Source organism: Felis catus, chromosome A2 (assembly GCF_018350175.1).
Source record: "Felis catus isolate Fca126 chromosome A2, F.catus_Fca126_mat1.0, whole genome shotgun sequence".
Taxonomy (NCBI): domain Eukaryota; kingdom Metazoa; phylum Chordata; class Mammalia; order Carnivora; family Felidae; genus Felis; species Felis catus.
In genome coordinates this window covers 168,489,257-168,514,664 of record NC_058369.1, presented here as the reverse complement: position 1 = coordinate 168,514,664, position 25,408 = coordinate 168,489,257, and the positions used below count along the sequence as shown (strand labels likewise).

Below are 25,408 nucleotides of genomic sequence, written 5' to 3'. Positions count from 1 at the left end.
TGGTTAAAAAAAAAAAAAAAAAACAGGACCAAGGGGCATATGGGTGGCTCAGTTGGTTGTGTCTGACTCTTGATTTCAGCTCAGGTCATGATCTCAAGTTCATGGGTTTGAGCTTCTCGCTCATTCACGTTTTCTCTCTCTCAACACAAATAAATAAACATAACAACAACAACAACAACAACAACAACCAGGACCAAATTGACCATTTAATTACTGGAGTAAAGAGGCTGCCTCTCAGAGTCTGCCCCACGAGGAACTGTTGATAAATTGCTGTGCCCTGGCTTCATGCCCTTCCCTGGGGTTTATGAGCATCTTCTAGAACCTACGGAAGAAGGTACCTGTGTTATCAAAGTAGTCCTCATCTCAGTTAAACTTAGTCCCACATTTGGTATAAGATGCCTGAAGCCTTTATGTTAGCCTATCACCATGTTGTGTGGCCAGCAAACAGTCCGCTTTCTCCTGGGGGTGGGGGTGGGGGGAGAAGCAAGAGCAGGGCAGAGGAATCTCTGGGTGTCGCTCTGTGGCTTACACAGCAGGAAGATGGCTCCTCTTGTTTTGGCTTCTGACTCCACCCTGCCTGCCCGGCATCCCTGAAGTGAACACACCTGGTTGGGTCGCTCAGATGTACAGGAAGAGCAGCTGTGTATGAACAGGGACCCTGACTCTGCATGGCCCCATCCCGTGCCTTCCTCCTCGGCTGGGAAACAGCTTCCCTCAACTTCTGTGCCAGCAGAGAGTCACTGTTCAGATTCGAAAGGAACCTGGGGGGTCACGCAATCTGCCCTCACATGAGAAGTATCTTCAATAGCATCTCTGGCAGATGAACTGTCAGCCTTCCCTTAAGTACCTATGAGTTCATTACTTCCCTGTGAGGTCCATTACATGAGAAGCCGGAAGCATTTTCTGGAAAGTTCTTTACACAGAATATTGAGTTGAAATTTGCCTCTCTTATATGGAGAGTGGGTAGAGCACCTAGAGAGGACTTAGTGCAACCATTTGTTCCTGCCACCTTCCACCAGGAAGACCTCCTAGAACAACACAGAACGAGTGCATCCTCCCTGTCGCCTGCTGACCCTCACATATAATGCCATCTCCCTGCCACATTTCTAACCTGAATATGTCTAGGCCGCCTCCTCTTATCATAAGTCAGTTAACATTCTGAGTGTGCAGACTCCTGTTAATGTGAATTTCAATGAAACATCCTTTAGAAAGCAATCTGACTGCCACCCCCATCACCAACTGAAGTGGCGCAATTAATGCCAAACCTAATTTTATTATTTTTTTTGGTTCTTTGTCTCAGTGTTACATGTAATAGAGAGACTGGGTGATGATGATGGTGACAGTGATGATGATGATGATGATGGTGATGGTGGTGATGGATGATCGTCCTGGTGGTGATGATGGTGATGATTGATAGTGATGATTGTGGTGATGGTGGTGGTGGTGGTGATGATGATGATGGTGATGGATGATGGTGATGGTGATGATTGATAGTGATGGTGATAGTGATGATGGTGATGACAATGGTAATGACTGTGGTGGAGATGATGATGAAGTGTGTTTACACGTGGCTAAATTGTATCCTTTCATATATGCATGGTGGTAAAGGCATTTAAGAGCAAAAGCTGTTATACATGAATCACATCTTCATTAAAGCAGTTTTGTAGTGAGGTTATCTGCACAAAATTGCTTATTCTCTAAAGCTTATAACATTTTGTCTGGGGGACCCTATTAAGACATATAATTTCAGTAGGTCAGGCTTGCAGCAGTTGTGCATGTGACTTGATCTCCTACTCCAGGCCTTACATATTTGATGTCCTGACATTTGTGTAATTGCTCTGCTAGAGCCCACTTGGAGCATTGAAAGCTACTTAAAATGTCATTATAAGCTGGCCGGGTCTTGGAATTATATGGTGCAGTTGATGGAACAAAAGAATGTTCCACTTTGATGCGCGTGGTATTTGATTGTGCTCTGTGCCATGGTCCCTTTTCAATCCACCAGGGCTAGCTGGACTTTTAAAAAAGGATTTCTTGATTTCTGTTCATCTTCACATGACTGACAGTGGGTGCCTTTGAGATAAGTCAGTGTGGTTTACAGTAGTGGCATGGGAGATGATTTCTGATATGTGTTAATCGTTCTCATCGTAAGCTGCTCAGCCACTCGAATCTACCATTGCATACCTAAGGGTTTTTTTTTTTAAGTTATTTTTCACTAATGAAACCTGAAAAGTTTCTTTTTTAGATGAGAGGGACAATGTTTGGAATTATATTGTATTATTCCATTTTGAAGGTGGATATTTCTTATTACAGTCATTCTAAGAGATCCATGGAAAGTCTCTCCTGATCTCTGGTCTTTATCTTAAAGATAACGAGTTTTATCTTGAGGTCATCCATTCCTGTTCTTTTCCAGATAATGAGACTAGACTGAAGGAAGCGACAGAAAGAAGAGGTATGGCACAATACGAGTTTCTCTGAGTTCTTAAATGTTGGGACAGATTATTAGCAGAGGAGCACAATTCCACGTTCACTGTATTGATTATTAGAAATGTGGTAGACAATCTACACGCTTTATTTTGTTTTCACAGTAAACCCTTCAAGTGGGAATTACTGCCTTCCCACCTCCCCCATCTTCCGTACCCCGGATTCGTTTTTCCACAGCCCTTATCAGCACCAGACATTCTATGTATTTATATTTTCAATTGCTTATTTTCTTTCTCTTCCGGTATGGATGAATGTTTCATGAAAGCCAGGGCTTTGTTAGCTGCTTTATTCCCGCACCTGGGAAGTCGCTGGGCCTAGAGAATGTGCAATAAGCATTTATGGAAGGAAGGAAAGAATGGAAGAGAGGAGGGAGGGAGGAAAGAGGAGAGGAAGGAATATCCCATCTCTTGAACTCTCCTGTTTAAACGTGAGTGTCTCTGGGAGGCACAAATCACTCACGGATTATCAGTCACCTTAATGAGACCTAGAATGAGTCACCCGCACTATGGGCAACAGAGACGCTGCCTGAGGAGCAAGCCGGGTGGGGGTCTGTAGGGACACAAGGGAGGGGGCATTCGGACGTGTGGGGACAGGACCAGACCGTGGACTCATACACAGAAGACGGCACGAGGGAGTGAGGGATGCAAACGTTGCCACACACAAGCGGGGACGTGAGAATCTAGCCTGCTTCACAGCTTTGTGAGAGGCCAGTTGTGCGAGGCCAGGTTGCTGTAAACCAGGGTCGGAATCATCACCGTGGTAGTTCTTGTACTGCTTTACACTGCACGTCCGGCACGGTAATCCCATCGGGTTGTGCTCCTCCGTCTGGAATTGGACAGTGGCTGGAGACAGTGGGGTCCTGAGAGGAAACGTTCTGCCCAGGTAGACAGGAAGCCTTGACTCAGGGGCTTAACTTGGTCTGAAATGTTGTCACAGGGGAGGTAAGAGACGTCCTCTGCCTGCTGCTGTTGGATGCAGAGCGGGGTGGGGCAGGGATTCCGTGGTTGGAGCCCTGTTAGCACACACACCTTGGCTCTGCGAGACGAGGGTGGTGTGAGAGACCAGGGCAAGCCCTTGGTTGGCCAAGGTGCTTGGGAATGGGACGTTTTTGTCCAGTGGATGTATTGGTGAAGTTTGCATTCACCAGAGACACATTTTTGATTCAACACTTTTTAAAAATTTCTCACACATGTATCGATCCGTTTCCTGCCTCGGCGGATGTCGGGGGCATTGTGGTGTGCACCCAGGGGCCTTGTGCACAGGGAGCAGCAGAGCACTGTGACGGGCCTCGGCCACCTGCAGCCTGGCTCCTACTTTTAGGTGCCTGCCCTTTCGCCCCTTTTATGCCATCGTTGCAGCCCTGCAGACAGACCACTTAGAGTGGGTGTGTTTATGCTGCCACAGGCCTAATAAACAGCAAAGACAAAGACTTGTGCTTACTTTTTAGCTTAGGTTATTTTTTCATGTTTTTTTTTTTTTACTGATTTTCTACTTAAAATATATTCTTGACGTTTTTAATGAAAAAGTTTTGCTCAGGGTAACTCAGACCCCAAAATTTATACAGTAAGATTTTTTCTCAAAAGATATAAATTGGGTTTATCTTTTTTAAAAATGAGTAAATTAATTGGGTTACCTTCATTAGAAATTAATAAGAATTTTTTAAACTTTTTAAGTAAAAACTAAGTTTTATATTCTTATAGTTTAAAAGTTTTATAGTGAGGTTTGTCAGATCTAAGTTTGTCAATTTCATTGTTAATTTCTGAGGGTAAAATGTAGGAGGTAATTTACAAGTAGATTTAAAGTTTGGAGGTTGGTTGAATTTCAGGAAAGACATTTGCCTGCAGATGGGGTAATAACTGACACTTTGGGGAGCATGTGAGCTCAAATACTTGTCTGTTTTAGGAGGAAAATGGAATCAGTTTTTGGGTTGTGCTGTCATTTGATGTTCTTGCAGGGTCTCTGCAGTTGGTCTGTCCCATATGTTGAGTTTGCTTAATACTGTCCAGTCATCAAGTCTCTCTGGCTGTGTGAGTGCGAATCCTATTGTAGCTCTGAAGCAAACCATGCCTTTAATTCTCTATCCTTCCTCATGGTGATTCATACTCCTAGGTTCTCAACACAAGGAGTGCCCAGTACCAGTTAGTGAAGTGAAAAGGTGAATGGATGGGTGGATGGGTGAGTGAGTGGGTGGATAAGTGGGTGGGAGATTGGATGGGTGCGTGGGTGCATATGTGGGTGGGGGGGTGAGAGGTAGGTGGGGGGATGCATGTATGGGTGGGGGGATGAGAGGGTGGGAGGGCGGGTGAGTGGGTAGGAGAGTAGATGGGTGAGTGGGAGAGTGGATGGGTGGGAGAGTAGATGGGTGGGTGGGTGGGAGACTGGATAGGTGGGTGAATGTGTGGGTGGGAGATTGGATGGGTGGGTGGGTGGATGGGTGGGTGGGTGCATATGTGGGTGGGGGGGTGAGAGGTGGGTGGGGGATGCGTGTATGGGTGGGGGGATGGGAGGGTGGGTGAGTGGATGTGTGGGTGGATGGATGTGTGGGTGGGTGGGTGGGAGAGTGGATGGGTGGGTGGATGGGTGGATAGGTGGGTGGATGGGTGAGTGGGTTGGTCGGGTGGAGGAACAGGTGAGAGAGTAGATGGGTGGAGCCTGGGGTCTGACTTTAATAACTGAGTTTCACACGTCTTTAAATGCACATGAATACTTTGGCAAAGAACCGTCTCACAAAGCGCAATCTTACATTGAATGTTGAACCAACTGGGAGGCAGCATCACTTGGCACAAGTAAGCGTTCTGGGGCACACACGGCGTGTCCTCTGCTTCTTGCTTGCGAAGACGCTGAACTGTAGCCGGAGCTCAGCACGGACACCCCAGCCTCTGTGTTCATGATGGGTCGTGAGGGATGAAGAGCAGTGGAGGGCTACATGACTCGCGACCACCAGCGCCTCATCATGGTCATACCTAGAGTTGTCACTCGTGGTGCTGCCCCAGGGAAGTGCTTCTCAGGCCTGGCTCACTTGTTCCCATTTTACACAGAAGGGAACTGAGCACCAGTGAGAGCGAGAGTAAGAGGCTTGCCCCGACCACACCCTGGGAGTGCCCGTGGGGAGAGGAGTCCGTACCCGCGTGGGCCGGATCTGTGTGTGCAGCCTCGTCAGCTCTCAGCTCCCTGAAGCAATGTTTGGACGCACGTAGCACTCTTTCTCCTAAGCGGCAGAGTGCACACTTCCCCCCCAACCCCCCAGAAAGGGGTCAACTTTTCTTCATGCGAATCTGGCTCGGCAGCCCCGGGGGCGGAGCACCGTAGGGGCCACGTAGTGACCGGTGAGAATTTTAAATGTGTTCTTAGAAACCAAAGTCTCAGCTACACCTCTCACCAAGAAAGGGGAAACCCCTGCAGATTCCAGAATTGTGAGGCTTGAGAAAGTGGACAGGAATCCAGTGCTGCCAGCAGTGGGGTTCATGGCCGACACCGGGCAGTTGCCTGTGCTAACGGGTCCACGCAGAAAGCAGACACGGCCTGGCGCTGTGCTCCTGTCTGCCTCTGTGGGTGAGGCCCCTGCGCTCTTTCCTCCTCCTGGGCCAGCACTGTGCCTGCCGGTCCCTCAACGCCGTGGGCCCCGCGTCCGTCTACCCCTGTGTTGCACGAGTGGTCGGGTCTGCACGTGGCGAGTGACTGTGGTGTTTTCATGCCGCGGTTTCTGTCAGGATTGTTTCTCATTGTCACCGTGATGAAAGGAAAGGCTGCTGGAGTGGATTTGGCAAACGTGGGTCACCGTGGACCTTCTTTTTTCTGCAAGTGCCTTTTCAGAGCAGACGCTTGGCTTCTGTTTGGTGTGAGGGCAGGGGCCCTGCTGAATCATGAGCGCTGAGAACTTCTCATGCCTGTTGGCGGGCAAGAGAGGGAAAGTGCTACAGGGAATTAAGTGTGCAACTCTAGTTTAGTTCCCAAAGATGGAAATGTTAAAAAATACAAAAAGCCTAAATTTCTTAATTTGTCAGAAGCGGGGAATGATGCCCCCCCAACTTAGTTCAGAGGATCGCCTGAATGAAGCCATGGGAAGTGTGAACTCTCACTAGGTCACTGTTCTTCGGGAGCAAAGTCATGAGAATAATCATCTTACATGAACCTTCACTTAGGAACCAGTGACACATTTAACCAGCATTAAATACTCAGGAAAAAAGCCAGCCCCCTGCCCCCACGTCAGAAACAGGACTTCATTAAACGTTATGGTTACAGAGTGAGATTTACGTATCATGAAGTGTGTGGATGCCGAGCGTATGAATGAGTGTGTTGACACGTGTGTGCACACATAACCAGTGTGCCATTAGACATCCCCATCGTCCCAGGGAGTGTCTTCCTGTGCCCGGTCTGTCCCAACACCCTGTCCCCTGCATAGGCCCCACCCGGTCCTGGAATCACCTCCTACTGAAAGAATCATGTGTGTTCTTCAGTGTCTGGCTTCTTTCACTCAACATAATCCCCTTTGGATCTGTCCGGATGTTTGTACGTGACCATAGTTCATTGCTGCTTGTGCAGATAATGACAGATAGTTCGCCCATTCTCCCGTTGATGGATTTTTGGATTTTTTTTTTTTTTTTTTTTTTGTATAGCTATTACGGATAAGGCTGCTAAACACAATCTTATACGCCTCTTCCATGGACATAGGTTTTTGAGCACATTTTCTAGGTATATGGAAGGGGCATATTCTATTATAAGAAACTGCCACAGGGGCTTCCTGGGAGCTCTAAAGCTTTACTCCTACCAGGGATGTACAAAAGTTCCTGCTGCTACATTTCCTTTGCAAAATTTGTTCTCAGTCTTTTAAAATTGAGTCATATTAGCAGTCACAAAATATGCTGACTGTGGCTTTAATTAGCCTTTCAATGATTAGTAATGGTGCTGAGCACTTTTCCATGTGCTTACTGGCCACTTGTATATTTTCTGAAGTTTCTGTTCAGTTCCTTTGCCTATTTTCATTGGAACGTCCCTTTTTATTATTGTTGATGTTATAGGTGTTTTTAAATGTATATTCTGGATAAAAGTGTTACGTCAGAGTTTTTCGTTTGATCATCTTTTGAAAAAATATTTCTCTTTCTCCATTGAAACGCCTTCGAATTAAGGCAGCTTTGTTGAAAATCGTCTGCTTAGGGTTGTCAGGATGCCTCATGTAAGACGAGTGTGGTAACCTTACAACAGCACGGTTCCATTACCCTCTGGCGGCAGGTACTCCCGTCCACCTGCTTTATAAACCCTGCGTTAGACGTGACTGCTTCCTCCCGGAATAGAGGCGTTAGGCGGAAGACCGTCGTGCACGTGCGCCCACCCGGCCGCCCTTCCGCTAGCCTCCAGCACTTCTCACGGGCCCGTGTCTCCAGCCGGTGTCATTCCCTCGGCGTTTCGTGTCCTGCAGGTCTGCTGGTGACAGATTAGCTTGGCTCCTCAAATGATACGGACATGTCTTTCCGTCACCCTCATGCTGGGAGGAGATCTTCCCTGGACGTGGGCTTCTGAATTAGAAGTTTTTTCTTTAACACTTCAAATACGTCATTCCTGTGTGTGTTATCAAACACCTAATTATAAACATGCGAAGGCATCATTCTTACCAGACACGCAGTGTGTCTCGCGCCCTGCTCTGCGTCAAGTCAGCCGCTGCCTGCGTCGCGTCGCAGCCTCTGGGGGCCGTGGGGAGCCGTCTTGCCCTTGCCCTTCCCAGGAGATGCCCCTGCGTGGCTCGCTCTCGGGTTGGTTCTGGGGTCTGCTGGGTGCCTTGGCTTTCACACTTAATGCTCTTCCCCAGTTTGGGGGAATTGCCGGGGGTTTTTCCCTTCCCCTTCGGCTTTTGGGTCCCATTCTCTCTCTGTCTCCTTCTTGCTCTCTGGCTGTGGTCCGTTGTGCCTAAGGTGGCTCTGCAGGTCACTGAGGTTGCACGCAGTCTTTTCAGGTTTTACTCTGTTCTTCAGAGAATGATAGTTCTTGTTCTCCATCCCGGGACTCACTGAGCCCTTGTTCCCCATCGTCCGGTCTGCTGCTAGGCCCACGCCGTGAGTTTTGGAATGGCCGATACTGTGCCTTTCGTCGACACAACTTCCCCTGCTCCGCTTGGGGTCCCACCGCTCTCTGCACCTGCTGGGTGCCCGCCGTGCCGTTTGGGGTCGCTTGTTCATCCCTTCGTCCCGTGTTGACCGCTCCTCCCTGGTGTCTCCCGTGCTTGCTCTTGTGTGTGCCCCCCAGAAACACCCATCCAGAGTCTCCTGAAGGGCCTGGGAGAGCAGCCGGACCTCGGCGAGGCGGCCCGCGCGATTGCCTCCGCCATGCAAGCCGTGGGGGCAGAAGGGGAGCCGCGAGGTGCCGAGAAAGGAGCCGCGGGAAAGCCGAGAGAGTCCGACGCTGGCCGGCGGGGTGGAGGCGTGCCAGGTGAGGCTCCCGGCCCCAGGGTCACTCCGGGGTGTGGGGCTGTGGGGCGGGGTGGGGCTGTGCAGAGGCCTGGCTCACCAAGCGGTCACACGTTCCTTCTGCTGAGGAGAGGTGGATTTGTAGAAACGATTTTTCTCCGTGTGAACTTTTGCCTCTAAAAGCTTTCTTAACAGGCTGAGCCTACCAGAGTGATTATGTGGAAAGGCAAATTGCTCTCTGTGCCGAGGTTCAGAGTTAGAAAAAAACAGGCCAGATAGAAAGTGTTTTTGTTGGGATTGTGTGGGTGAGTGGAGTCAAATATTTGAATAATACAGTGAAAAGGCTCCATTTGAATGTCTGCTTGAGGCTCAGAGCCACCCTGTGAGGCTGCACCAGCGAGAGAGCAGAGATCCCCCCACCCTCCCAGGGTGCGTGCACATGCGTGCACACACACGCACATATGCACACATACGCACACAATAGGCACACATGCACGCACACACGCGTACATACACGCACGCACATGTGTGTGCACACATGCACACATGCATGCAGCACACGCACAATGCACATGCACACATGCACGCAGTGCGCACACACGTACACACGCACATGTACACTCATGCGCACCTGTGCACATGCACATGCACACACGCCCGCACGCACATATGCACACACGCACATGCGTGCATATGCATGCACACACGCGTGCACACATGTACATGCATACACATGCATGCACACACATATGCACGCGTGCACGCACACGACAGCTGGAACCCTTGGGCTAAGGGCTGAGCAGGTCAGGTTTCGTCTCCCCTGATGACTGGCCTTCTCTGTGACTGACTGCTTCTCAGAGTCTCTGGACCTACACGAAAGTGTCTAATGCAGTGCCCTGCACACAGCAGGCACACATAAAACATGTGCCAGAAACACAAGTGAAAAGGTGCGTGTGTCTCTGCTCTGTGGGCTGGGACAAAGGCATGCTCGGAAGCTGGAGTCAGGACACCACAAGCTCCAGCAGGACGAGGCTGTGTGTTAGGCAGTCAAAGAATAAAAAGACTGCTGCCTCTCTGAGGGTGAGGAGGGGTATAGAAGGTGCCTGGGCATTTGGGCTTCACGACTTCTCGGGTTACGCGCCATCGGGCACTGCTGGGAGGGTATTTAGAGAAACCACCATCAGCGAAAAGTGATGAACTGTAAAGACATCTTAACTTGAGGTGGTTTGGTGTAGACGCCTTACTTTGCTTTTCTGTCACTATTAACTGCTGCCGGCACTGGTTTCTTGCCGCGAGCTAACCCTGACGATGACACACAGATCCGTGAGGCTGGTAATGCGATTTGTTACTGACTTCACATCTGTGTTTTAGCTGGTAACCCCCTCCTCTTCCATGAAGCTTATAGAAGGCTAATATTGTACTATAAACAGAAAAAGTTTGCTTGATAGTAGAAATTAGGCCGACATCATTATGCCCGATCTCCTGTGAAGGACTGTCTGTGGTCCTTTGGTGTGGGTGTCACCTGCGATGACATTCTTGACAAGGCTTCTGATAACGCTGTGTCTTCCACAGATGACAGAGTGCCGGACAGCGGAGGGAGAGCTTACGAAGAGGTAAGACGGAGCGTCTCTGCGTGTTTGGTTCACCTCAGATCTAGAGCTGGGCTGGTCATCTCTCTGTTCGTGGTTTGGGAACGTATGTGATATAGAAAGGTTTTCTTGTTTGTTTTTTTCAGAAAAGGATGGAAAAAACTCTCATAATCCCCAAATAGGGGAAAAAATATAAAGAGTGCATACAAAATTGTGTATATTTTGATACATAGTAATATCTGCTTTCAGATTATGTACTAATACCCATTGTAGGAATATGAAAAATATAATTAATACGAGTAAGAAAATCAGCATTCCTTAGAATTTTCCTACCTGGACCGATTACATCAAACGCCTGCTTTTTACGTCCTTGTGACTGTCCTGTGTGCACTGACTCCCGAGCTCCACGTAGCAGGGACCTTCACAGGCTCTGGACAGTTAGGACTGCACTGTCTAACGTGGCAGCCAGTAGCCACACGGCGGCTATTTAACCCTGAATTTAAATTCATTAAAATTAAGGAAATAAAAAACATGCTTCCCGACTTGTGCTAGCCACATTCCAGTGTTGCTTCGTAACGAGGGCATTGGATGGTGCCGATACGGAACATTTCCATCATCGCCGGAGGTCCTGTTGGACAGCGCTGGTTGGGAAGGCAGTCTGAAGCAGGGCTCAGTCACAGGTACCCCCACTCACCGAGGGGTTCCTACTTAAGAACCTTTGCTCATTAGCACAAGCCTTAAGGATGCGGAAGATCAGTGTGTGAGCGATGATACACACGATATGTGGTTCTGTTTTTTTGTAGAGTGGAAAAAAATTTTTGGTTTGTACTTCTCTTCCCAGGTTATTTCAGTGGTTTTTGGCTCAATGCTGTTAGCAAGTAGCAGAAGAAACCACCAACAGTCCTCTTAAATGTCCATCAGAAATGGGGGGATATTCTGTGTCAGTTGAGGAGGGAGACGCGGGCCTAAGAACGTGTTTCTTGACTTAGGAAGTGGAGGGAATTCTACAGCGATGGCCGAGTGCGGCCAAAGCCAAGGCTGCTGGGTCTCCCCAGGGCACACACTTGAGTCCACGTTGACTCTGTGAAGACCCCAGGGTCCTTATACCCTACCTTTCCATCCTAATTCATTTCTCTGTTACCTGGGGTATGTTTTCAAGCAACTTTTTTCCAAATGGGTATTGAGTGTTGTATTTTCTGAGCTCTTATTTCTTAGTATCTTTTGTTTCCTCTTCTCACGGAACACAGTTTAAGCAAAAACATAATTCTCTTTCCTTCAAAAGCCTGAGGAGAGTGTTCCATCCCTACTTAGTAACTGAAATGCTACGTACAGCCACCACTCAGGATCCAGATTCGAGCAAATGTTTTTACCAAGATACTATTTTCTTTACATATTTCAAAACACAAAAGGAAAAACATCATGTACAGTTTTTAGTTAAGAAGAGAATGGAAAGCGTAAAGTAAATTCACTTTTCCTTTTTCCATCCGGTATAATCCAGGGGATGTGATTTCATGCGGAAAAAGGAAATACCTTGCAGAATGAGCAGGGGTCTCTTGCTCTCCTACGCAGGACGAGGTGCCCTGGGCGTGCACTTCGTGTGCCCCAGCAGCAGGAGTGACCATTCGCTTCCCTTGGAAGCAGGCCAGAGTCTGAGAGGGCAGTGTGGTCCAGTGGTGGCATCCCTGACATCAGTCAGAGCTGCACTCAAATTCTGGATCTGCCAATCAGTGCCTCAGTGATCTTGGGCAAACTATTAACCTCTGTAGGCCTCGGAGTCTACGGATTAGAGGTAAAACTAGGCCTGTGCTCACAGGCTGGGGTGACAATTAAATGAGCGAATGTGCACAGATTGTTGAGCACAGTGTCTGGCATATAATCAGCCCTGTGTGTGTAAGATGATGTTCATCTAGCGAGATGTCAATTAAGTGGTTCTGAGGGCCCTCTTGTCCAGGAAACGGGGGTCAGGACGGGCAAGCCTTTGCATATGACGACCCAGGGTCCCTCAGGGGGTGTGAGGATGCAATCACGTGTCCCTGTGACTGCTTGGTCCTGGTGTCTCCACTTCCCTGTGAAATGGGGACGAGCATGACATCGTGAGGACTCAGGGGGTTCACGCAGACCAGGTGTCTGAGAGAGAGCCTTTGTACACCGTAAGAGCTCAGTAGATGCAAATAGTACTGTCGTTGTCAGAGGCCCGCTGTTTCCAGAGGGGTAGGATGGGGTCTCGGAATCCACGTGCGCTGTCTTTAAAACTTTAGATGCCAAACACCTACACTGATTTTATAAAGTCAGATTCTTGAGGAAGGTGTATGTGTATGTGACAGAGCGAGAAAGACAACCAGAGACAGAGAGACAGAGAGAGAAAGAGACCAAGACGGAGAAAGTGAACCAGAGACAGAGAGACAGAGACAGATGCACTCACTCACCGTGAGTGATGCCGATGTGCGCAGCCCTCGTCCTGCCCTGGCTGACTGGATGTCTGAGTGCAGCTGTGACAGAACTGCTCCTTCCCCTGCCTGTGGCTACCCGCCATCCCCCAAACTTCATCTCACGGAGCCTCCTTTCTGCCAGGTCAGTCGTTTGAGCCTCGAACTTGGGGACCGCCTGCCGGACCCTGGGTCCCAACTCTCTCCTGCCATACCCCCTCTTTCGGAGCCCTTCAAAATGGAGGCAAAGAAATCAGAGGCCGCCGAGGCCCCCCCGACTTGGGAGGAGGAGAGCGCCGGGGTGGAGGACGTGAGGAGTCAGACCTACTCCAAGGAGCGGCTGCAGAGGCCGCCTCCCGCAGAGCCCGGCACGGGCGGCTTCGGCGAGTTCCGGCCCTGGGTTCCCCGACCCTCGCAGGAAGACGCCCACCTCACGGCCGGAGCCCAGGGACGCCCCACGGAAGAGCTGCGGCTGGAGGTCAAGCCTTCCCAGGAGGACCACGGCTACATTGTGACCGGGACCGAGTGAGTAGAGGCCCTGGTGTTCCGCCCCCGGCGCTCACTGGGTGGGTGGAGTGGGGGTGCCCTCACCCTGCCCGTCTTCGCCCAGAGACACGGGAGGAGGCATTCCTGGTACCTCGGGGGCGGGAGGCCGGCCGGCAGCCAGCCTGTCGGTCACCCAGTGTTCTGACCCAGGGGCCTGAGCTTCGGGGCCGTTCTCCACAAAACAGAGCCCTTCAGCCCTCCGACCTGCAGCCCAGACCACGGGGCACGTGGACGCAGCAGCCCCGGGGAGCGGGTGGGACCCGCACCTGTGCTTGCGCGGCCTCCTTGCCGGTTGAAACTCCAGAAAAGTAGTCCAGGTCTTGGGGCATGAGTCCTCCTTCAGAGGGGAAGACATGGCCTTAGGGACGGGTGCTCTTCCTTCTCCCCTTTCTGACCCGCACATATCGAGGGGCCCTGTGCCCACAGTGTGTACCCGGCGGGCGACACACAGGCCACCCCGTTTTCAGGTCATCACACCAATGACCCTGGCTTTTGACGCTGTGCTTTGTGAAACCGTTGTGTCTTCTTCAAGTAATGGAAGTATGTGGCTGGCCACGTGCACACAGGTGTGTGTGCACGTGTGTGCAGATGTGTGTGCAGGTGTGTGTGCAGTCCTGCCCACATATGATTTTGCTGTTGCGTTATAGTGTTCACTTCATTTAGGCGTTCTTCATATAGGCGTTTCTTCATATAGGCGTTCTTCATATATTTCTTCATATAGGCGTTCTTCATATAGGCGTTTCTTCATTATGAATTCAGAAGTTGCCCGCATTTCAGTGGTCACACGCAGTGTGGGAGGGCCGCTCACGGTCCGTGCCGTCGGTCACACGCAGTGTGGGAGGACCGCTCACGGTCTGTGCCGTTTCTCACTCTGGTCCTGCACGCCTTCTTTCTGTGCCCACACCTCCCAACAAAGTTCACTCCACCAGCTTGTTTCAGGAGTTGCTATACTGTAGGTAGCAAATTTCATCAGTTAGCAATAGTTGTCTAATACCATTGGGCAGAAGATATTTTATTTTGAGCGCAAACCACAGACCATGTATCAAAGCCAGCTTGAAACCCAAGACTCTTTTGAGCTGTAGATGGTGCTTTTACTTGTTTTTTAGAGAAGTCCTCAGCAGCTGACTCTTCAAGTTTGCATCAGAGTGTCGACTCGTTTTCTCAAGTACTTTTTTATTGAGACGCGGCCTCCCATTTCTGCCCTCTTTGCCTGGATGGTGAGCTCCATGTGTCCATGTCTGTTGTCAGGCTCCGTGTCCTAGAACGGGAACTCTCAGTGAGCGTGGTCTTTAGAATCGTCTTACAGAAAAGCTCAAATGGGAACTTGAACACGACGCCCTGCTGGAGGCTCAGCTCTGTGCTGTTCCAACAAAGGCAGGGCACCTCCTCGGTTCCTTTGTGAAGCAAACCGTTTGGACAACAGTTACTTATTCTAGACCGTCCAAATCTGTGGAGTTTTCCCTCCCTTGGGAAACATTGATGTGGTGTGTGTGTGTGTGTGTGTGTGTGTGTGTGTGTGTGTGTATGTGTTGTCTCTATTCATCTGAATATCTATGTATGTCTGTGTGTGTGATGTATATGTCATGTGCACATGTGGGTGTGTGTGTTGTCCGTATTCATCTGTGTGTATCTGTGTGTCGTGTGTGTGTCATGTGCACATGTGTGTGCGTATCGTCTGTATTCATCTGTGTGTCTGTGTGTGTCATGTATATGTCGTGTGCACATGTGGGCATGCATGTTGTCCGTATTCATCTGTGTGTGTTGTGTGTATGCCCTGTGCATACACATGTGTGCATGTGTGTGCGTGTTGTCTGTATTCATCTGTGTGTATCTGTGTGTCATGTGTATGTCGTGTGCACATGTGTGTGTTGTCTGTGTTCGTTTGTGTGTATCTGTGTATCATGTGTATGTCATGTGCACATGCATGCACATGTGTGTATTCGTCTGTGTGTATCTGTGTGTTGTGTGCACACTTGTGTACATGTGTGTTGTCTGTATTCATTTGTGTGTATCTGAGTGTCATGTGTATGTCATGTGCACACGTGTGCGCGCGTGTGTGTGTGCACGTGTGTGTGTGTGTGATTACCATGGGTTCCTGCACGGCTGTGCTGTGACCTTCTTTCTTGCCGGCAGGACTGGGTGGAATAAGGGCACATTCCCAGCGTGAGATGAAGTTGCTCGCAGGGAAAGTGGCTACTGCTCTCGTGTCTGGGGTCCGGGGTCTCAGCTGCAGCACGAGGGGGCTGGGAGAGGGACTGTCATCCTCGGAAAGACTCTTCTGAGCGGCAGCTTTGTGTCACCATGAACAGCAGAGGGCGGTGCCTTTAGAGCAGGACGACCCTTGCTACCGTTCTCTGCCTCAGGGTGACCCTTGGAGGGAAATGACCGTGGTGTGTGCGAGGCCAGCGTTCCTGTAGAAGAGAGACCTCTCCAGTCAGCGTTTCCTCTTGCTTTCTGACTTTCCAGTGGAAGACGAAGCCACTGTCAGGGCCGGCTTTTTCTTTGCATTCAAAGTTTGTTTTTCTGCAGCGCTTTCCTGGGCCAGACCTTTCGGACTTGAACGTTCACCTGCTGCAAGCATGGGTTAAAGGAAAAATCATTATCATGGCCCATTTCCCTTTTTCTTTTGCTGCCTCAATTGGATGGAAGATATATGGTGCAGATAAAACAACGTTATATCAATAGTTCTTTCTGTTTGTCACCACGGGCTTATGCTCCCTCCCTTCTGTAGCAAGAGATTGAGATTTCTGCCTCTCTTATCAGATTAATTGGTAATTTGAGATTCTCTAGGGCAAGATTTCACCAGATCTCAGCTTAAGCCTTAATAGATGAGCAATTAATTGACAAGAATCTGATGCCATTCTTAGAAGACAAAGACGTCTGGATACCTGATTGTCCCTTAAGAAGGAGGAAGAATGTGACCCGTGACACGTCTCCCCTGCTCACTGCCATGTCCTCCCATTCAGACGTGCGTACAGGGCTTCGCCTCGCTCTCCTCTGTCTCCTGCATTTTCTGATGGGCACGGTTCCATCTCGTCCTTTGCTGTTTACACTGTCACGCTCTTTACTCCCTGGGTGGACCATTCGAGACTGGACAAAGGTCAAGATCCCTGTCCCTGTCCCTCAAGGGTGAGTTTCCAAGTGTTCCAAGTTCCCTGCCCTTCAAAGGTGAGTTTCCGTGTGTTCCAAGTTTGGAAGAGAGGGCACACAGAAGGTGAACTTGAAGCCAAGAGACCCGTGCTTTACGTCTGGTAAATAAATGCTTAAGAGCACGTGGCTCTGCTGGGGTGCGCATCTTATAAACACCCTGCTGTTTGGTGTGTCCCTGCACAAGGACATCTGACGAGACTGGCTTTAGGGAAGCGAGCGCATTGGAGTCTGAGAGGAAGAGGTCGAGTGGCCACCAGGCTGGTAGGGAGACAGGGACGCCATGTAGGGCAGCTGCTCCACAGGCAGTGGGCAGCTTGCATGAGGACCGCCGAGAGCCCAGCACTCCCGCATGGAAGCACCCAGAACACCCGTTCCTGCTTTCCAGCCCCCGCGGGGTGAAGATGGCCCACAGGGCCCGGCTGTCAGGGTGGGAGCCGCACGGGGCAGAGTGCGGACGCTCTGGAGCAGGTCCACGTGCTGGGTGGTGTTAGCCCAGCTGCAGTGAGCACAGAGAACACGGGTGCCCCTGGCAGAGCCATGGAATACCGGAGCTTCGGTCAAGGGAGAGGGGGTGGAGTGCAGAGGCCTTGGTGAGGCTCGGAGAGAGCGGGGCTGGGAATGGCCTCGGACTCCCGTCAGTGTTCTCAAAGAGGCAGGTGGTTGTGGGTCTTCTGCAGTGTTTTCTTCCCACAAAACTCTCTTCCCTTGGACAGGCCCATCAGTGACACTCCGATGGTGTTCTAGAGGCTCACGCATCGTCCGTGTCACTACCTGCTTCACGGGCGGCCCCAGCTGCGCCACTGACGGGGTCTCAGCCAGACCTCAGGCCCGGTCCTACCCTTTGTCCGCTGGCTGGACGTGAGGGTTGTGGGAACCAAAGCCTGGAAGGAAGTTCGGAAGTCAGGCCTCAGTCCCTGTGTGGCAGCCATAGGAGGCCTCCCTTCCTGCCACTCTCTGCACTGAGAATCAGGTTACTCTGTTATTTTTAGAGCCTTCCTGGGAGGACATTGCCTTTCCCGTCACTAACACGCAAGTGTAACAACCCGTGTCCTCGGGACGACATGGTGGGAGAGGAAGGGTCACCAGTAAGCAGTCATCCTCCCTGTCTGCGCAGAGACCCCGGGCTGCCCGCGAAGCCCCTCAGAGCTGAGCCAGGGCCGTGGGGCCCGCGGTGCTTGTGAGGAATGCAGGCATGGACACAGAGAAGGCATGGAGGCTGGTATCATTTCCTGTTTTTTCCTTCCTTGCGGGAGAAAAGAAATCTTAACGGTGTCGTGGACAGATTCCGCGGTGGGGCTGTCTGTGGGTTTTGTTCGTTCTGTTCTAGCTTCAGACCCTGTCTCCGATGGTGTGGTCTAACGTTTTCTTCAGGAGATACAGCTGCCATCCTGTCCAGGGTCTCTCCTGAACATGACGAGTCCCCGCTATGTCACCACGCATCCCATTGATTCATCTCAGAAGACTGTGTGTGGTGTGACGCATTCATTTTCATCTGAGAAGAGTTTAGTGGGGGATATAGCCATCGATGCAAATAGTCACATTTGCTCCTCTGGTAAACAAGGAGACCAGCTTCCAAACCTAAAGTCCCCTACTGTGGAGTTGTTAGTTGTAGGGAATGCCCATGAGAAGGAGGGCAAACGGTGGTCTCTGAGCCCCAGATGGTGGCCCCGCTCTGGCTTGTCTGGTTTTGGTGCCTGGGCCTGTGATGTTCAGCGCATACTTACTGGGCACCTACTATGCGCAGGGGTCTCCGTACAGCAAAGGTCTCCATGTAAGTGATGGGTCGTTCTGAAGTTCAAGTGAGGGAAACACGTGCACGTGAGCAGTGGGAGCCACAGAACTCGGGCATCTGCTCTATTGAGAGAAGGAGCAAACGGCTTCGACTGAGTGGGTTCTCAAGCCTGTGAATCAAAGAATCTCAGAACCCTGGTTTTTCCTATAAACCTCTCATCCTGACTCCTCCTGCCATGAACTTCCGTCTGCCCAAATTCAGTGGCTCCCGGGTGCCCGCCCTCCCTCTCATTCCCTCTGCCTGGTGCTACAGAAGCAGCCGCCTCCCCAGTCTGGCCCCACCCGAGGCACAGGTCACCTGAGGCCGCTCCATTCTTCCCGAAACATTCCCAGCCTTCTCGTCCTCGAGATGCTGCCCTTGCTGTGCCCCCGGGACCACCGCCACGGCCCCCTCCTCTTGCTCTGCACGCTGGCACAGCCACCGTCTCCAGTGGCCCATGCCTGAGGTGGCACCAGCACCGTCTTCTCCACCACCTCCCGAGGGGTGAGGGTCTCCCCGTGCGGCCACCGGGAAACCAGCTGTCACAGTGTCACACACAGCCGTCACGCTTCTCCCGGGAGGGGCTGCCGGGGTGTGGCGGGGCTTCTGGAGCAGCGGAAACATCAGCTCATCAGCCAGTCCAGGAATCACCAGGAGGGGGCTTTTTGTAAGTTCTAGGAAAACGGGTATAATCGATGTGAAGGTTCCTCCCAGGGCAGTTTGAGGATCACGCTGTAGCACAGGTCCAAAGTCATAGAGTGGATTCTTTAAATGTACTGGCAGTAAGGCGTTTGCTTCTCAGTGGAAAGACTCTGTTTAGAAACTCCCCCTGACATCGGTGTCAGAGACACCACCACCCGCTGCCCTCCCTGCAGGAAGGACTCGGACGGCCGCACTGCAGGTGCCTAAGCTGCTGTCCTAGGACCCGCCCACCATGTCCCCAAGGCCTTGGGCGCACAGGCCTGGCTTGTCCCCAGGCACCTCATCCAACAGGCTTTCCTGGCTGTTCAGTTGCATATTTTTCATGAGACAGTGGATGGATTTTTGTCTTGTTCTAAAGCAGAATTTTGAACATACATGAAGATAATGATCCAGGCCCAACCTTGTCCCATCCACACCCCCATTTACTCCCATCTCTCATGCTGCTTTCAAAGAGATCCCACTTATATTCTCTGGGAAACATTTTGTTAAATAGCTTTAAAATACAAGGATCCTTCCTTTTAACATACCATACCACCTTAGTAGCATCATATATCGAGCCCGTGTTAAGCTCTGTTGTTACGTCCATGTCAGAACTTTGTTTGTTGGTGTTTTGACTCAGATCCCAATAAGGTTCACACCTTACACTGGCTGTGTGGTCTCCGATGCTTCTGATTCTGTAGGCTCACTTTCATCTTGCTGTTGAGGTTAGAGTGATGTGTTGGATTTCGATGTCTGTTTATTGGCTGGAATTCCAGAACTGGAGGACATTTCAGACTTGTCTAACCTCCAACTGGTGTGGTGGGCAAAGTGAGAAAATACCATGAAAGTGAGAATATGGTGGGCATTAAAAGCAATTTTCGTGCCTCTTTGACCCAATGGCTTCTCAGTTGGCTTGGCCATGTCTAGCCAGTCGGAAGATGCCAGAAGAGATGATGCTATGCCAGGAAGGGGCTCTTTAATGGTCTCAGACCGTGGTGAGGCCCCTTCCCACATCTGATGCTTTCAGTTTTGGCAAATGGTGAGATTGGGTGGCGGGGGGGGGGGGGGTGGGCGGCAGGGAGGAAAAGGAAATATTGGAAAAGCCCAGCCCACTCTGATCAAGCCTGGAAGCTGGGCCTTTAGCACTCTGTGTGCTCCACGCTTGTCCTTAGAGTCTGACTCCCACGGGTTGGCTCTACAGATCAGCCTATGTGCTCGAAATGCAAGAGGGTCACCATAAATCCCTGTCTCCACAACTATGTCTACTCCTGCACCTACACCCACATGTCTACACAGCATCTGCACCATCTGCCTGTATCTCTGTCTGTCTGTATCCATCTACATCAATGTTTATGGGTCTGCATCTATATCATTGATCTGTGCTAATGTCTGTATGATCTGCATCTATCTACACCCGCATCCAAAAATGTACATTGTCTAATCACGTAATTGCCCATCTGTGCCCACATCCACATCTACGCCTACACATACACCTATGTCTGCATCTGATCTACACTTAAACCTCCAGATCCGTGTCACGTTTCAGCTGTATCACCTCTCTCTCTCCGTGTCCATACTTCTGCATCGTCACCTATCCTGTAGTCACATCTGTACATCTCCACCATCTATGTTTGTACAGCCTGGTTTGGTATCAGATTTCTAGAATTGTTGGGGAAGCTTTGCTTTTCCTCTTTAGTGATGTTTCCATAGTAGAACCCCCCAGGGACCTTCAGAGCCTCACCACAGCAATTGATTTTTGAAAAGCGTCATCTGCTCTATAAGTTAACTTCAACTTAAATCTAAGTTAAGCAGCTTAAATATCACTCCTACATGAGAGGGAGTAAGAATGAGGGGGAAAATATGAAAAGAGATTTGCTACACTGTCAAAATAGAAGTAAACTGCAAATGGAAATGAAGCCAGAAGGAAAAGGAAGAGTAGAAAACAGTAGTACCCTAATGTAGCTCAGTTGTGGAGTATTAACTTACTTGGGATGATGACTTAAAAAAAATATTGTCTTACTAGAAGAGCTGGCTACGGGTGACTGAATTCTGGCACACTCTCCCAGGTTTTGGTCATGTAGGCATCCCTTTCAAGCTTTAGGTCAACCTGTATGGCTGTTACTTGCAGCTCTGTAGAGGGCAGGTGGGTGGGAAGGAAATCGTGGAGGGCAGGTGGGTGGGAAGGAAATCGTGTTCCAAAGAGAATAGCTTATGCAGAGGGCCTGCATCAGGATGGGTGTGGACATTGGAGGAGCTGAAATAAGGCTGGGGGAAGGTGGGGACAGTAAATGTGGGAGAGGCTGGTGTCCTCAGGGCACGAACAAGGATTTGGGTCCTTGCCCCCAACAGACGTGGGACACCACTGGGGAACACTAAGCAGGCAAGTGTTGTGGTCGGGGTCCCACTCTCCCACATCCCTCTGCTGCTGAGTGGAGAAGAGGCGATGGGAGGTCGGCACGGTGGGTGGAGGGACCCTGGCTGGCCGTTGTGCCAGCCACTGGGCCATTCCCTCAACTCCGTTCCCTTTCCTTGCTCTCTCTGCACTGTGAGGCTGACTTGCAAAATGTCATCTGTGCTATGAACTGGCCTGGACAGTTCGCTACGATCCCCACTGTTCTACCAGTGGGGCTCTGGCAAGGTTCCAGCGGGCTGTACTGCTCTTCCCGCTGTACCCACTTTGTTGAGTTCTTATCATGAATGGGTGCTGAATTCTGTCATGTGCTTTTCTTGCCTCTGTTGAGATAATCATGACTTTTTATCCTTCATCTTGTTAATGTGGCGTACCATGTTGATTGATTTGCAGATGTAGACCCATCCTTGTGTCCTTGGAATAAGTCCTACTTGGTCATGGTGTGTGATCCTTTTGATTTACTGTTGAATTTGTTTTGCTAAAATCTATGCTAAACATAAATTTTGCATGTATGTTTCATCAGGAATATTGTCCTATAACTTTCTTTTCTTATGGGCTTTTCTTGTCTGGCATTGACATCAGGATAATGCTGGCCTTGTAAAATGAACTTGGAAGTGTTCCCTCCTTTTCTGTTTTTTGGAAGAGTTTGAGAAAGATTGGTATTGATTCTTTGTGTGTTTGGTACCGTTCACCTATGGGGCCATCTGGTTTGGGGAGGTTGTTGTTTACTGATTCCATCTCCTTACTTGTTATTGGTGTCTTCAGATTTTTTTATTTCTTCATGATTCAAGTGTGGTCAGTTGAGTGTTTTCAGGAATTCATCATTTCTTCTTGGTAGTCCAGTTTGTTGGCATATAATTGTTCACAGTTGTTTCTTATGACCAGTTGTAATGTCTCCCCTTTCATTTCTGATTTTATTTATTTGAGTTCTTTTTTTTTTTTTCTTGGTAAGTCTAGCTAAGGTTTGTCTAGTTTATTTATCTTTTAAAAAAATCAGCTCTTAGTTTCATTTATCTTTTCTATTGTCTTTTCAGTCTCTATTTTGTATACTTCTGCTCTGATCTTTATCACTTCCTTCCTTCTGATAACTTTGGCCTTCATTGATGCTTCTTTTTCTAGTTCCTTGAGTTGTGAAGTTAGATTATTTGCAATCTTTCTTTTTTCTTAATGATGGTATTTGTCACTGTAAACTTTGTTCTTAGAACTGTGGTTTCTGTATCCCACACATTTTGGTATCACATTTCCATTTCATTTATCTCAAGGTATTTTTTATTTCATCTTTGACCCATTGGCTGTTCAGGAGCATATCACTGAATCTCCATATACTTGTGAATTTTCCAGCTTTCTTCTTTTTTTTTTTTTTAAAGTTTTATTTGTTTAAATAATCTTTACATCCAATACGGGCTTGAACTCATGACCCTGAGATCAAGAGTTGTATCCTCTACTGACTGAGTCAGCCAGGTGTCCCATCCAGTTTTATTCTTATAATTGATTTCTTGTTTCATACCATTGTGATTGTAAAAGAAGCTTGATATGATTTCAGTCTTACTAAATTTATTAAGACTTGTGTGTGGCCTGTCATATATTTGTCCTGGAGATTGTTCCACGTGTGCTCAAGAAGAATGTGTCTTCTGCTGCTGTTGGGTGGAATGCTCTTTATGTATCTGTTAGGTCCTTGTGGTCCCTGCTATTATTACTTTGCTATTTTTCCCTTCAGGTATGTTAATATTTGCTTTACGTATTTAGGGGCTCCTGTGTTGGATACATAAATACTGACAAATGTCATATCCTCTTGATGATTTGACCCCTTTATTATTAAATAATACTCTTTTTTGTGTTTTGTTACAATTTCTGGCTTAAAGTCTGTTTTGTCTAACGTAAGCTTATCCACTCTTGCTTTCCTCTGGTTTCCCTTTTCATGGAGTATCTTTCTTTATGCCTTTACTTTAAATCTGTCAGTGCCCATAAAGTGGAAGTGAGTCTCTTGTAGGCCACATATAGTTGGGTATTGTTTTTTTTTCTTTTTTTCCTATCCATTCAGCCACACTATGTCTTTTGATCAGAGATTTTAATCCATTTACATTTAAAGTAATTACTGATAAGTATGGACTTCATATTGCCATTTAGTAAATTGTTTTCTAATTGTTTGTGGATTCCTTTGTTCCTTTCTCTTTCTTCCTTTATGATTTGATGATTTTCTGTAGTGGTATGCTTTGATTTCTTTCTCTTTCTCTTTTGTGTGTGTATTATAGGCTTTTTGCTTTGTGGTTACTGTTAGGCTTACATAAAATATCTTACACTTATAACAGTCTATTTCAAGCTGATAACAACTTTGAATGCATACAAAGCTCTACATTTTTGTACTACCTTCCTCATTTTATTTTTTTGATGTCAATATTCTTTTTATAAAACTAACTCTAAGACATTGTGTACTTAGATTTGTATTAAGCTGTTGGCAATTTTTTCCCCAAGAATTTAGAGGATCATACTTATGGTGAGAGGTACAGTCTCATCTTGATGTTAAAAACAACAAGTCATTTGAATACAACAGTTTTTTTACCAGTTTTTTTTTTTTTTTTTTTACCAGTGAAGAGTTGGTGGTTGTCAACAACTTTACCAGTAAGAGTAGTTCAGGATTATTGGCACCTCCTGATGAATCTGCACATGGTTTAGAAGGCTGTGGGCTCAGCAGTCAGAACAATTCAGTTTGGTTGCACAAATTACCATGAGCTCATTCACTCATTCTTCAAACAACATTGGGCTTTATTTTTCTGCATGGAAGAAAGGCGATACTGAATCAGAGTTGGGGTTTTTGACTCGTGGCAGCTCCTCTCTCATTCCCCCTCAACAGAAATGTCTTTTCTCTGCAGTGGGGAGAATTCCTATGCGTTAGCCAAAGTCTAACTAGCTTATAAGATTATTTAAATAGAAGAAACATCAGTGTTAAGATAGCTAGAATAATTGGGGAATCCCATGAAAACCTCATTTTCCCCATTGGTTTCAAATATCATCTCATCAAAAAAGTTCCTATCAAAATCGACCAATACCATGTTGCAATCCATCAATCATTTGTTTCCCTACCTTTGGTACATTTTCAAGTTAATGGGAAAATGTCCGAAATCAGGAAGTGAAGCAGCAGAGCTGCAAACAGTCACTCTTGAGCATAGAGTCCTAGACGTCTGGTTAGCGGGGCCACCTGGGCCCAGAAGGAAGATACAGTAACACTGTCACCAAGATAAGACATAGAGAAATTAGGGTACAGCCGCTCTTCACAGGTAAGGATGCAGGCGTTACCTGGACATCCCCCACAGTCTGCCACACTCACTGATGGGTAACATGTAGGTTTGGGGATTTACTGGTGACACGACCCTGGGCATGAGCTTAACTTTTCTAGTCCCAGTTTTTACTCCTTTATTTTTATCTTTATTTATTTATTTATTTTATTTTGAGAGAGAAAGAGACAGTGTGAGCTGGGAAGGGGACAGAGAGAGAGAGAGGAGAGAGAGAAAATCCTAAGCAGGCTCTGTGCTGTCAGTGCAGAGCCAGGACTCGGGACTCCAACTCACGGACCATGAGATCATGACCTGAGCCAAAACCAAGAATTGGATGCCTAACTTCTGAGCCACCCAGGCTCTCCTCCACTCCTTTAAAATGAGACTCACAACAGTACCTTCCCCCCGGGTCTGATGTGAGCACTAAGTAAGACTGCTGTGTGGAGTCCCAGCACTGTGGCGAGCATAAGGAACGCCTTCAAGGGCTTCCGCTACTCCTAACATTTCCGACCTGTAAGTTATTTTCACTGTTTTTTTTCAGGGTGGCTCTCCACAATTCCCTTCCCATCGAACACATTCAGGGTTTCTATCTTTTCACCTGTCCCTTCGTTCCCTTGGTGATTTCAGGGCACGGCAGAAGTCCACAGTGCTACGTGTGGCATCGTGAGGCCATCATGGAAAATG

At 48.6% G+C, this 25,408-nt stretch overlaps 1 protein-coding gene across 7 annotated transcripts in view; it reads left to right on the top strand.

Annotated features, from left to right (window-relative positions):
* The window catches only part of PTPRN2 (protein tyrosine phosphatase receptor type N2), an 801,801-nt gene that overhangs the window by 324,799 nt on the left and 451,594 nt on the right, over positions 1-25,408 (top strand). For all 7 annotated transcript variants that reach the window (XM_023250823.2, XM_023250821.2, XM_045053088.1 and 4 more), the window contains 3 exons: positions 8,719-8,901; positions 10,452-10,492; positions 13,040-13,419. In XM_023250823.2, the coding sequence (XP_023106591.2) occupies positions 8,719-8,901; positions 10,452-10,492; positions 13,040-13,419 (604 nt within the window). The remainder of the gene's footprint in view (positions 1-8,718; positions 8,902-10,451; positions 10,493-13,039; positions 13,420-25,408) is intronic.